Source organism: Schistocerca gregaria, chromosome 1, assembly GCF_023897955.1.
Source record: "Schistocerca gregaria isolate iqSchGreg1 chromosome 1, iqSchGreg1.2, whole genome shotgun sequence".
NCBI classification, from domain to species: Eukaryota; Metazoa; Arthropoda; class Insecta; order Orthoptera; family Acrididae; genus Schistocerca; species Schistocerca gregaria.
In genome coordinates this window covers 664,249,930-664,264,335 of record NC_064920.1, presented here as the reverse complement: position 1 = coordinate 664,264,335, position 14,406 = coordinate 664,249,930, and the positions used below count along the sequence as shown (strand labels likewise).

The 14,406-nt window shown below is 45.2% G+C and overlaps 1 protein-coding gene across 3 annotated transcripts in view; it reads right to left on the bottom strand.

Moving 5' to 3' along the window:
- The window catches only part of LOC126362137 (solute carrier organic anion transporter family member 74D-like), a 348,252-nt gene that overhangs the window by 138,253 nt on the left and 195,593 nt on the right, over window positions 1–14,406 (bottom strand). The window contains exon 3 of one of the 3 annotated variants that reach the window (XM_050007854.1): window positions 2,580–2,632. The exons of the other annotated variants lie outside the window; for them this stretch is intronic. Within the exon in view, the coding sequence (XP_049863811.1) occupies window positions 2,580–2,620 (41 nt within the window). The 5' untranslated portion in view covers window positions 2,621–2,632. The remainder of the gene's footprint in view (window positions 1–2,579; window positions 2,633–14,406) is intronic. 3 annotated transcript variants of the gene reach the window in all.

Below are 14,406 nucleotides of genomic sequence, written 5' to 3'. Positions count from 1 at the left end.
TTGCTCGTCCAACAGGACAATGCACGTCCGCATGTATCCCGTGCCACCCAACGTGCTCTAGAAGGTGTAAGTCAACTACCCTGGCCAGCAAGATCTCCGGATCTGTCCCCCATTGAGCATGTTTGGGACTGGATGAAGCGTCGTCTCACGCGGTCTGCACGTCCAGCACGAACGCTGGTCCAACTGAGGCGCCAGGTGGAAATGGCATGGCAAGCCGTTCCACAGGACTACATCCAGCATCTCTACGATCGTCTCCATGGGAGAATAGCAGCCTGCATTGCTGCGAAAGGTGGATATACACTGTACTAGTACCGACATTGTACATGCTCTGTTGCCTGTGTCTATGTGCGTGTGGTTCTGTCAGTGTGATCATGTGATGTATCTGACCCCAGGAATGTGTCAATAAAGTTTCCCCTTCCTGGGACAATGAATTCACGGTGTTCTTATTTCAATTTCCAGGAGTGTATATGCGCTACTATTGCCGCCATTGTCCACTGATCCTACCATGCAAATAAACGTTATGTTTACTCTCGCCAATGTGGAAGCAGTTTATCATCGAATCTGCATTAAGAACACGAATTACAAATGCATACATTAAAAAAATGGTTCAAATGGCTCTGAGCACTATGGGACTCAACTGCTGTGGTCATTAGTCCCCTAGAACTAGAACTACTTAAACCTAACTAACCTAAGGACATCACACATATCCATGCCCGAGTCAGGATTCGAACCTGCGACCGTAGCAGTCGCACGGTTCCGGACTGCGCGCCTAGAACCGCGAGACCACCGCGGCCGGCAAATGTATACATTATTTGGAGTCAATGAAAGGGGTAGAATATTAATAATTTTGTATATACACGTTGATGAAATGATCTAACTTTACTGTCTCTTTACACAAATACTGAAGAATGAGTCGTATGGCATTACACAAGCATACGCTTCAACAGACAGAGTCCATTTCAATAAAATTCTTCTGGATATGTGGTAGTATGATGGTACGACAAAAGCTGACGACGTCGCAGCTACTACTGCAGTCAGTCTTCATCAGAGTCTCGCCAATGAAGGTCGCCTACAATACTATCCGAAAGGTTGACAGTTTTTATCACGTCATTATGTGATCGCACACCCAGAAAAATTTGATGGAAATCGTTTGGCATTGTTGGGTCGGTGAGCCAGCCGATTACATGTTAACTTCACGTCACTCAGTGAGTTACAAAAAACGTTCAATCCAAATAGCAAATCTATTCTACTGCTTGATGCAGTTTCAGAAGGTGTCGGTTCTAGCTATAATCATGCGATAAAAACAAAATACAGTGAACCCATGCACATACAGCTTAATGGCTTCTTACACGGAAGGATACAGATATAAAACTATATATGACAGATCGATTTATAATAAGTAGCATCAGTAAGCAGAAAATAACGATCACGCACAAAGCTCTCCGTAAGGAACACAAAAAAGGTCACTGAGTCAATAAGTGACTAGGTGAGTTACGTACTAGATAAGAATGCATGAGTTCACCCCATCAACCTGCATGATGACTAGACGAAAGGCTAACTCTTTTAATTTTGCGATACTATTGCGTTACTCGTTGGAATTCATGTACGTATTCAAATTACTTTTAAACTGCCTTTTTATTCGAGTCCTGTGTGACTACTCGAATATATCGAGAGCCAATAACTCAGACAAATTCGTTTAAAAGCTGAATTTGTAAATGTTCTTCTGTAGTAGGTTTTTAGTTTCTTAGAGTCAGGTTTAATGTTTCCACGGCCAGATAATAAAATCCTCTTTGTTATTACGCCGCGTCGGTTATAATGCTAAAAACGACTATAAAAGGAAACTGACGCTCCGAAAGTAGTCTCAGATGTGCTCTTTAGGGCAACGATAATAATGGGATCTGACGATGATGTATCCTATAATATGCCGTCCTATTTCGATTGTAACGAGACACTCAACGTCACTATCCGGAACGTCATTGGTCAGTAAAACTCGACAACAGCATATAATTAATTTTTCTTCGAACATTTGAGTCTCATCTTTGTCTACGACAAAGTCCAGTGCCCTCTCTAACACAAATTTCGATTAACATCTTCAGCTTATTTTCCATTCTTAGATCGTCACTATCGCTGAGGCTCTCCGGTATTGGAATAGCACCCCAGGGTGGGTCATAATTGGGAGATCCTGCTTATATCTCGTTGGACCAGGGTAGTCCGTCCAGGTATGTTAGCTACAGTGCTGTGATTGTGCAATGGCTAGCATTCCTGTCTAGTAAGCAAGGAGAACTGGGTTGAAGTCCCGGCCATGGCACACATTTTAATTCATTTCTTCAGCTTCCATCATTATCGTCGTCATACTATAATGCAATTACAGTATTAGCAGGAAAATAAAAGTTGCCTACGAAAAGACCTACAAGTCGAGTTAACTGTGGCGTTCTCTGTAGTTATGGAAACCAGAACGAATTCATTGTAAGTATTTAGCAGACAACAGGAAGACTCTCAGTCAAAGAAAAAGGATTTTAGAAAAATCGATTAGATGAGGCTAACGAGACACGTCTAATAACTAGCTGTAGGAAACTTACGGACTCCTGTGTGCTGCAATGATATTTTTCAAAGATTCCATGGAGCCACTAACCTATAAAGAAAGAAAAACAATTTTAGAAAGTGACAATCAACAAGCGTATAAGAAAATAGGATTTTATAAAGAAAGCACTAAATCACTGATACATACAAGCATTTTCTAAATTAAACTGAACAAATGATTGATAATTGATTTTGCAGTAGACATAAATAAAGCGCAGTTATGAACCAACAAGTCTTAGAAAATGGTTCAAATGGCTCTGAGCACTATGGGACTCAACTGTTGTGGTCATCAGTCCCCTAGAACTTAGAACTACTTAAACCTAACTAACCTAAGGACATCACACACATCCGTGCCCGAGGCAGGATTCGAACCTGCGACCGTAGCAGTCGCACGGTTCCGGACTGCGCGCCTAGAACCGCGAGACCACCGTGGCCGGCAACAAGTGTTAGAGAAATTAGCTATTCAGAACAAAGGGTCCAAATATATCCGTCATAGAATCTGGCAAAAGAGAGACACAAGAAAATGTAGGTCATGTCTGTTCCTGTATTATCTTTGATGGGTTCGTACCACCAGTTCCAGTCACTGAGCTTGTGAGAGAGTTTGACAGTTGGAACAGATTTGAAGCTGATTCCTAAATGTTGATCGATAATCGTACTTGTGATCAGATAGTGTTGATATATGAGTCATTTTACTCGTGACAGGTACGAACGCAATGCAGTAATCTACCTGTTGACGTTCGTTGTCCATTTCCTACTGCTTGTGCTTGTGCACTTAGTTTTCTGTTGTCAGAAATGACACTTAAAATAGTCTCCTAAACCAGCTAGTCCATACCAGTCGTTTGAGGTCTTTCTGGAATCAAAACTGGAGTAATGATACAGTGGAGTGTCAGAAACGTAAACAGTGAAATTAAGTTCTGTTATTTCATGCAGGAAATTTCAGACAACATGTTCTTATGATTCATTCAACAGTGTTAATGTGTACGTGTCATGTTCGCCGAATAATACCCTCAGCGCCGCATTTCATCCTTCATAGGTCGGAACAGAAGAGAATCGAAGCATTTGAGATGTGGTGCTATAGCCGAATGTTGAAAATTAGGTGGACTGATAAGGTAAGGAATGAGGAGGTTCTACGCAGAATCGGAGAAGAAAGTAATATGTGGAAAACACTGATAAGGAGAAGGGGCAGGATGATAGGACATCTGCTAAGACATGAGGGAATGACTTCCATGGTACTAGATGGAGCTGTACAGGGCAAAAACTGTAGAGGAAGACAGAGATTGGAATACGTCAAGCAAATAATTGAGGACGTAGGTTGCAAGTGCTACTCTGAGATGAAGAGGTTAGCACAGGAGAGGAATTCGTGGCGGGCCGCATCAAACCAGTCAGTAGACTGATGACCCCCCCCCCCCCCAAAAAAAAAAGGTCGACAAGTTCCAGTTGCAGGTAATTTTCATAGGAACGATTTTGAAAATCACCATGATGCTGTTGTGGAGCGAAATGTGGAAAAGATGACTTGCGTTGGAATGTGCTATTTGCAGAAAACACCTTTGGCTAGTCCCATTCACACATTCAAGCTCAGTCGTATTGTAGTGATAATTCTCTTATCAACTGCTATTGTTTTTCGTAAGCGTATTTTAATTTTTACACTTCCAATTCCCTGCAACGAGGAAGTTATACGTCTACAGTGAGCAGTTCACTGTGCCGATGTAAATCATATTGTTCACGATGGGATATTCTTTCGAGACGGAATGAAGTCTTAAAAATAGCCACGCTGACCACAGCTCACTTTCAGACAAAAAACTCTGAGTAAACATGGGTTGTAAAATGCAAACCTTGGGAGCTACGAAAACTTTTTTTCCATTGGAAGTGATGTCTTACACTGTTGATACATCCTATATTGCAAGTCTTCAAACCCAAGACAGTCCATGATCTGTCCCGTTTACATTCTGCGAACTGCTCTTTTCTCGGCCTCTTGTTTTTTCCCCTCATTCTAACTAGTTTTATGCAGCCTCCACAAATCACGAATTGCTCTCCTGCGCCTACTTCTTCATCTCAGAGTAGCATTTGCAAATTACGTCCTCAACTATTTGTTGGACATATTCCAGTCTTCACCTTCCACTACAGTTTTTACCCTCTATTGCTTGCTCGAGTACCACTACAGTTATTCCCCGAAGGCATATCCGTTCGTACTGACCCTCATTCTTGCTAATGTTTTCCAAGTTCCTTCCCCCTCCTAATTTTCAACATCCTTCAATAAACCCCCATCTCAAATGATTCTACTTTCTGTCTTATCACAGTCCCTGATTCACATCTATACAATACCGAGCTCAAAAATCAACTTTTTCTTGTGATATTTCAGTGTTAATACTTAGCAACGAACGTGTCAGTGAGTTTTATTCCCCAGCGTGGCTCGACAGGTCAATGGATAAATGTCAATGCAGAGGGACGGTGTTCGATCCCAGTTCTTAAGATTTTTTTCTGTAATCTACGCAGACAGTAAATTGTTATTGTGAAAAGTACCGAACTCTACCATGGTTCGGAAACGACGTTAAATTGTGTCCCATCAGTAACAGCTTGGTTAGGTACATTGTTGGAGGAAGGTGAAAGCAAACCACTTGCAATATGCACGTGTCTAGTAAAACATCTTCACGGTCAAACTAACTTTCAGATTAAAAACCGCTGCCGCCTACTTCATTTGTTTCCTTAACTGAAGGTTCAAATGGTTCAAATGGCTCTGAGCACTATGGGACTTGACTTCTGAGGTCTTCAGTCCCCTAGAACTTAGAACTACTTAAACCTAACTAACACGAGGACATCACACACGTCCATGCCCGAAACAGGATTCGAAACTGCGACTGTAGCGGTCAGGCGGTTCCAGACTGTAACGCCTAGAACCGCTTGGTCACACCGGCCGGCTTAACTGAAGGAAGAAACTTATTTCCAGTCACGAAGCGCAAATATGTGAGGAAACATGTAGTATTTATGAATCAGTCGAGGATTTCCTAGGTCAATAGCAGAAATATCGTAGTAAGAGCGTAGCATGTGATGGTAAGTCATTTGGGGCGAAGGTTGGACAGGACGGAAGTTCTACAAGGAGGACGAACATCGAATGCGCCGAGAGAGAGGAGAGGAGAGGAGGCTATTTCCCTGACGGGTGCTACATTCCGTGCGCTCCCGCAGCTCTCTACCCGCGACGCAGCGTTACGAAAGCGGCTGCCAGTGACTACCAGCATGGTGGAGAGTCGCGGCAGTAAATCAGAGCGGCCAGCTACGTCTGTCTGTACGCCTGCCCCGGCGAAAGCGGCCACCCCGTGGCGCAGGGCCGGCGTGCGGCCAGCCGCGGCGAGCGCAGGCGCCTCCCAGGCGGCGGCGGGCAGTTGGGAGCGTGCACTGAAATTACAGCAGCCGCGCCAAGGCGAAGGTCGATCTGCTCAATCGACCAGCCAAGGTCTGGTGCGTGGCCGGAGCCAGCGTGGCCTCGTCAGCAGCCGCCGCTGCCGGGTCATCCGCCCGCCACACGTGCACACCAGCCTTTTTATTTCCCTTCATCCCCCTCCCCTCCCCCTCCTCCTATACCCCTCCTCCTCCTATACCCCTCTGCCTCTTTCCCCTTTTCTCCTCCACATCCTCTTCCTATTTACACTGTTTCTGCTGTTGCCATACTGCTACTGCAACTACTTTTCCACCACTTCTCCATCATCTTATCCTACACCCCTGCTCCTACATCATACCTACTTCATCATCTTTCCATAAACCTCCCATGTCTCCTCCTCCATTTTCCGTCATTCCCTCTTCTTCCCCTCTCTCTGTCTTTCCATCCTCTTTCTCCTTTTCCTCCTTCCCCTGCTCTTTCTTCTCTATTCCAATTCATCTTCTTTCACCACTCCCTCTTATCTCTATCTAATCCTGTACCTCTCCTGCAGTCGTCAAACGTCTCCTCCTCCTTCCTTTTCTGTTATTTCCTTCTCCTCCTTCCACTACCTTCTCTTCTTACACCTACAGCCATAACTCTCTCTCTACCCTTCTTTATCTTTTCCAACGTCTATGTCATCTTGTTTTCTGCTTCGTGAAATGCATTGTATGTCTACTGATTTCTTCTGAAGTGGACGCCACAGCCTCGATAAATTCAATGAGTGCCTTGTCACGGATTGCGCGGCCCCTCCCGCCAGAGATTCGAGCCCTCCCTCAAGCATGGGTGTTTGTGTTGTTCTTAGCACAGGTTAGATTAAGTAGTGAGTAAGTATAAGGACGAATGACCTCAGCACTCAGCAGTTTCGTCCCTTAGGAATTCACACACACACACACACACACACACACACACACACATATATATATATATATATATATATATATATATATATATATATATATATATATATATATATATATATATATATATATATATTCAAAGGAAGGTATCATTTCCACTAGGCTGTTTGGTCAAAACGAACACTTCCTAGGAGTATGCGTCCTAGAAATTGAGCTAAAGCTCTAAACATGCCAGTATGTTTATTTTCATAGCCATCTTCCGCAGGACGTGTTATAATCAGTTATTAGGGATCGCTCTAATTGCAGTAAGTTTAAAACTGAAAAACCAGTAATAAATGATGTCAGCAGTATTACACAAAGTACCTGTTTTAAACAAATAGCCTGGAAGAAATTATGTCTGTCTTTAGATAATATATGTATGCTTCAACGATATATCTAAGATGATTAAGGGTAGGAATAAAGGCCTCAGTTACTTACTCGCTGCAAGATAGAACATATATCAGATAATCGTTGGTAGGCTGCAAAACAAATTTTGCTCTACATGATGGAACCATCGTAAGCATTTATCAAAAATGATTTAGGGAACAATGGATAACTTTGACAGTGGGTACGTAGATGGCGACTAGTAACTGGAGAAGTCCCAAATCTGACAGTGTCTTAACTATTGGACCACTCATTCAATATCTACTGGGGTTAAAGTTATTTGATTTTTGGGAGGTTGAAATCGATTCAGTTATGGATGCAGCGATTAACTTAATTACTGCCTGGTTGGTATCCCATCACAGTCCAAGATGTCTGCAGACGCTCTTCGCTGGTTATCGGGGTTCGGTTCGAAGCAGGACTCACCACTGTAGATTATTCTACTCCAGTCAATGAGATTCCGGGTCTAAGACGTGTCTGGAGACGCCCAAGACATCAGTGGGATACCGACCTGACTGTCGCCCACCATACTGGAGAGAAGGTCTGGGGTGCCATTTCTTTTCGTAGCAGGACCCCTTTAGTTGTCATCCGCAGGATCCTTATAGCACAGCGCTACATCGACGATGATCTGCATCCCGTTTTGTTGCCCTTCATGGCAAGTAGTTATGGGCCTACATTTCAGCAAGATAATGCCCGCCCGCACATGGCGAGATTTCTACTCCTTGTCTTTGTGCACGCTAAACCCTACGTTGACCAGCAAAGTCGCCGATTCTCTCCCCAATTGAGAACATTTGGAGCGTTATGGGCAGGGCCATCCAAACACCTCGGATTTTGACGAACTAACGCGCCAGTTTTACGGAATTTGTCAGACATCCCTCAGGAGGACATCCAGCAACTCTATCAATCAATGCCAAACCGAATACCTGTTTGCATAAGGGCCGGAGGTGGACCAATCCGTTAATGACTTCCACAATTTGTGCAGTTCTTTCTTTAGAATAAATCATCCAATGTTAAGTCCCATAGTGCTCAGAGCCATTTGAACCATTTGAAAAGGTCTAGTAAACATGAGCCCTAAAACGCATAACTTAGGGTTAGGAGCACTACTATTTCATCTTCGATACCATGAAACAAATCTCTGTTGTCGCACGTTCTTTCTTTTCCATATTCTGAGAGGTTTTGGAATGGACCAAATAAAAAAAGTTATAAAGTGAACATTAACTCTAAAATGCATACCTTAATAACTATGAAAACTTGTTCTTCTTCACTAATGAGAAAAACATCTCTTCTACTGAATAAATGCTCATAGCTCTTGCGGTATGCGTTTTAGAGCTCACATTTACTGGACTTTTTGGTTCGATAGGTCATTCCTGTCACATACCTGTACCCCTGAATAGTGTTCATTCCTCCGGGGACACCCTGTTTATAATGTCCTGCAAATTTACTACGGTAGTCCAACTGTACTGCTTGGTTCTATTTTCTATTTCTTCAAAACGAATCCGTGTCAGTTTCATAAAAGTGTAAATTCTCCTTCAAAGTGAAATATTTACTCTGTACAAGGGCTGTAGGCTATTGTTAAACGAATCACCGACAAACCGTCTATCTCTAAGGAGTACTAGAGCAGCTTTTGCAGGAGAGTTGCTATTGAGTTTGGGAAGTAGGATGTACTGGCAGATTCTAGCTCCAAGAGATACCTTTATAGCTGTTTCGCATACATTGTCTGCCGCGAAGGGCAAGGGTTGAAGTACGAATCCTGAGAGGCAGACAGTTTAAGTACCTCAGTAAGTTACAGCAGTAGTTGGTATGGATTAGGTGGTTCAAATGGCTCTGAGCCTATGAGGTCATCAGTCCCCTAGAACTTAGAACTACTTAAACCTAACTAACCTACGGACATCACACGCATCCATGCCCGAGGCAGGATTCGAGCCTGCGACCGTAGTCGTCGCGCGGTTCCAGACTGTAGCGCCTAGAACAGCTCGGCTACCCCGACCGGCAGTTCGGTATGGAAAAGCACGCACAGTGAATTCAGCTGTAGCTTCTTGGAAATACTGATGGATGGAAAGGAAGATAAAAGTTTACCGTGCAGTCAAGATCGAGGTCACTGCTGACGCTAAAAGTCAAGGAAAGCAAGGGAGGCCGGTCGGGATGGCCGAGCGGTTCTAGGCGCTACAGTCTGGAAACGCGCGACCGCTACGGTCGCAGGTTCGAATCCTACCTCGGGTATGGATGTGCGTGATGTCCTTAGGTTAGTTAGGTTTGAGTCGTTCTATGTTCTAGTTGACTAATGACTTCAGCAGTTAAGTCCCATAGAGCTCAGAGCCATTTGAACCATTTGAAAGCAACGGAGAGGTTTTTAAACTTTCTGGAAGATAATGAGTGCAAAGCACGCCTTTCTCAAACAGTGTTCTTGCTTGCCTACTGATGCAGACATATGCAACTTATGCCCCCCACCCCTCCCCCTACGGACGGGTTTAAGTCCTCCAAAACCTCTCTCCTACTTTCCAAACTTCACAGCCGTTCTCCTGCATGCCTCGTTCGACCAGCATTCCTGTAAGAAACGATAATGAGATGAAATGACTGAGCCACAGCCTATGGGCAGACAGCGGACGCTCAGCCGCCGCTGAACGTAGATCCTTCCGACTGCTGGACGCGGATCCGTCTTGGCGCCTGGCTGGAGAGCGCACCGGTTCCGTTCCAGTTTGGCGCCTATCGCAACCGAATACACCGTGTCGGCTGGCAGGCAGGCTTGCGGGTTGCTCAAGCCCCGCGGCGCGGCCCACTGGGAATAGCAATGCAGGCAGAAGCAGGGAGGCAGGCACGGCCTGTTGCGACACCAGCTGCCGTGGCGTGGCGTGGCGTGGCGTGGCATCGGGCCGTCGCCGCTGCTGCCACTGCGTTACACTGCGAGAGCAGCGCCGCCGCGAATCCAAACGAGCTCAGCTGTTGTCCCCACCGGCACGTTTCCACATGGAGTGCGAGGCGCGCACCGTCCTCTGAGGAGTAACCAATCAGAGGACACTACACTCGCCAACACTTGTCGAAGGTAATGTCGTCACTGCCTGGCAGTCGTGATGTCAAATGCAAGAAGAAAGGAAGGAGTATTAGGGTTCAACGACCTGTTGCCAACAAGATAATTAGAGACGGAGTACAAGCTTTCTCCTATCAGAGGAACCATCCCGTCATTAGAAACAGACAGAAATTTGAACAGTTATCCTTCCGAATGCGAACCCAGTGTGCTTACCACCGCGCTACCTCACTCGGTTTCTCGTGACTGGATGTGTATTTTTGTTCCTTACATTTCTTCACTTAAAACCTATATGATGTCGTTGTGTGGATATTACAATTAGTTGTATCTTTAAAAAATCGAGGATTAAACTCTTAGAAATGAGATACATATATTATGAGTGAAGTTACCGACACTTGCAAAACGACCCACTGTCAACCAGTGTACTAGCCTCGGGGCCTCCTCTTGTGCATTATAATGATAGTGCAGTACGTGTTTTGCTCTGGTGTACAGGGTGGAACCACTAGGAACCGTTCAAAAACCCTTCTACGAAATTTCAACGAGGCACCGATTGACGTTTTCACCCAACTGGGAGGAACCTGTTCCATTTTATTCACTTGCGTTTCAGTGTCGCACTAGCATCTGCATCAACGCGACGGAAAATCCCTCCTTTTTGGACCAGACACTGCACTGCATTAAGATGTCGCATTGCGTGTGCTTGGTTAAATAAAGCGTCCACAAAAGACAACTGCCACCTGTGTACCTCACTAGAAAACATGAAAACACTGGGACACCGATATTCACTTCCTTCCTAGGGGTGACCTGATATGTAATACATAACACAACGAATGGATGGCGAATGATTCTAAATGTTGCTTATATTGAAAGGAAGATCTCTAGTCATATAATAAAATCACAGGTACCGCCTGTATCAAATCCGATTTAACATAGTGGACGTAGATACGGGTGTTCCCCTAATTGTTTTGAACAATGTACCAGTAGACGGTGAAGTAGACAGGAGAGAATGAATTTTGATTAGGTAAAAACTATGACTTAATAAAAACGATTTTTCCTAGTAAAATGTGGCAAAATATTCGCTTTATGCTACGTGAAGAGGCTCATTTGAATATACCTGGTGGGGAAGTTGTTGTTGTTGTTGTTGTTGTTGTTGTTGTTGTCGTCGTCGTTGTGGTCCTCAGTCCTGAGACTGGTTTGATGCAGCTCTCCATGCTACTATATCCTGTGCAAGCGTCTTCATCTCCCAGTACTTATTGCAACCTACATCCTTCTGTATTCATCTCTTGGTCTCTCTCTACGATTTTTACCCTCCACGCTGTCCTCCAGTACTAAATTGGTGATCCCTTGATGCCTCAGAACATGTCCTACCAACCGATCCCTTCTTCTAGTCAAGTTGTGCCACAAACTCCTCTTCTCCCCAATTCTATTCAATACTTCATCATTAGTTATGTGGTATACCCATCTAACCTTTAGCATCCTTCTGTAGCACCACATTTCGAAAGCTTCTATCCTCTTCTTGTCTAAACTATTTATCGTCCATGTTTCACTTCCAGACATGGCTACACTCCATACAAATACTTTCAGAAACGACATCTATACTCGATGTTAACAAATTTCTCTTCCTCAGAAACGATTTCCTTGCCATTGCAATTCTACATTTTATATCCTCTCTACTTCGACCATCATCAGTTATTTTGCTCCCCAAATAGCAAAACTCCTTTACTGCTTTAAGTGTCTCATTTTCTAACCTAATTCCCTCAGCATCACCCGGCTTAATTCGACTACATTCCATTATCCTCGTTTTGCTTTTGTTGACGTTCATCTTATATCCTCCCTTCAAGACACTATTCATCCCATTCAAATGCTCTTCGAGTCCTTTGCTGTCTCTGACAGAATTACATTGTCATCGGCGAACCTCAATGTTTTTATTTCTTCTCCATGGGTTTTAATACCTTCTCCGAATTTTTCTTTTGATTCCTTCACTGCTTGCTCAATATACAGATTGAATAACATCGGGGAGAGGCTACAACCCTCTCTGGCACAATGAAACATCAATGACACTGTACCTTTGGATCACGTTATTTTTTCGTTTCATAATATAAGGGAGGACGAACATACAATGCTTCCAGCCGCCACACTGAAATCTCTCCCTCCATCCGATTACGTCACATTAATCCTACCAACCCCCTTGTGTCGTCCAATCCGGTGACTACCCTGAAGTGCCAGAGAGGTTCCTTTTTTTCGTCGCCTGTGGGAGGAATGCGGAGTGGGCCACACGCCAGGGGAGCCGTGTTAAAAGCGTGGGCGGCCGCAGCATACGTTATGCGGCGAGGAATCTTACCTGGCGTGACGTCACAGTCATTAACACGGCGCGGCGAGGGCCGCCGCGGGCGGGCAACCGCCTAATTCGGCAATTCCTATTCAAGGGGCGCCGTTCACACGGACACACGGGGAGCGGGGCCCTAACGTGCCGGCTGGGCTGTTCCAGCCGGCGCGTCCCTGACCTTGCCGAGGCTTGAACCGGCGATCTCCTCGGCTGCCAATAAGGGAAAGTGCTGGCAGCTTTCCTTCTCTGGAAGACATACCGACAGCACTGTAAAAGGCTTTCCTCCCTACAACGAAGCCAAATCCCGATATTATTTCAACAGTTTTACAGTGCAGAGCTACTTTCCAATTTGATCTCAGGCTTATTCACCGTCTTACATTTCCCAGTCTGCAGCTACACTTTTCTTTTGCCAAATGACTACCTGTGTCTTATGATAAACACACCTACTTGAGTAAGCGATTTTAATGAATGCGCCATGGAAGGGTCTGATGCTTCTTGGAACCGAAATCAGCAGATACACCAAAAAAAGTTTTGCATCCCCTCGGTTCCGAGAGTTCCGGAACCTGTACAGAAAATTGGAACAGAGATCAACATAAACATTATTTCCGTCCTTTTTATTGCTCATGAAAACCACACATTGCATGTTGTACCACAATACAGCGAGACCTTCAGAGATGGTGGTCCAGATTGCTGTACACAACGGCCTCTTGCACTGACGCATGCCTGTATTCGTCGCGGCATACTATCCACAAGTTCATCAAGGCATTATTGGTCCAATTGTCCTCCTCAACGGCGATTCGGCATAGATCCCTCTGAGTGGTTGGTGGGCCACGTCGTCCACGAACAGCCCTTTTCAACCTATGCCAGGCATTTTCAATAGGTTTCATGTCTGGAGAATATGCTAGCCACTCTAGCCGAGCGATGTCGTTATCCTGAAGGAAGTCATTTACAAGATATGCACGATGGGGGTGCGAACTGTCGGCCATGAAGACGAATGCCTCGCCAATATGCTGCCGATATGGTTGCACTATCAGTCGGAGGATGGCATTCACGTATCGTACAGCCGTTACGGCGCCTTCCATGACAATAGCGGCGTACGTCGATCCCAAATAATGCCACCCCGAAACAGCAGGGAACCTCCACCTTGCTGCACTCGCTGGACAGTGTGTCTAAGGCGTTCAGTCTGACCGGGTTGCCTCCAAACACGTCTCCGACGATTTTCTGATTGAAGGCTTATGCGACGCTCATTGGTGAAGAGAACGTGATGCCAATCATAAGCGGTCCATTCGGCATGCTGTTGGGCCCATCTGTTCCGCGCTGCATGGTGTCGTGGTTGCAAAGATTGTTCAAATGGCTCTGAGCACTATGGGACCTAACTTCTGAGGTCATCAGTCCCCTAGAACTTATAACTACTTAAACCTAACCAACCTAAGGACATCACATACATCCATGCCCGAGGCAGGATTCGAACCGGCGACCGTAGCGGTCAGACTGTAGTGCCTAGAACCGCTAGGCCAATCCGGCGGGCTGCAAAGATGGACCTCGCCATGGACGTCGGGAGCGAAGTTGCCCATCATGCAGCCTATTGCGCACAGTTTTAGTCGTAACACGACGTCCTGTGGTTGCACGAAAAGCATTATTCAACATGGCGGCTTTGCTGTCAGGGTTCCTTCGAGTCATAACCCATAAGTAGCGGTAATCCACTGCAGCAGAAGCCCTTGAGTGGCCTGAGCGAGGCGTGTCATCGACAGCTCCTGTATCTCCTCCATGTTCGAGCAACATCGCTTCGGTT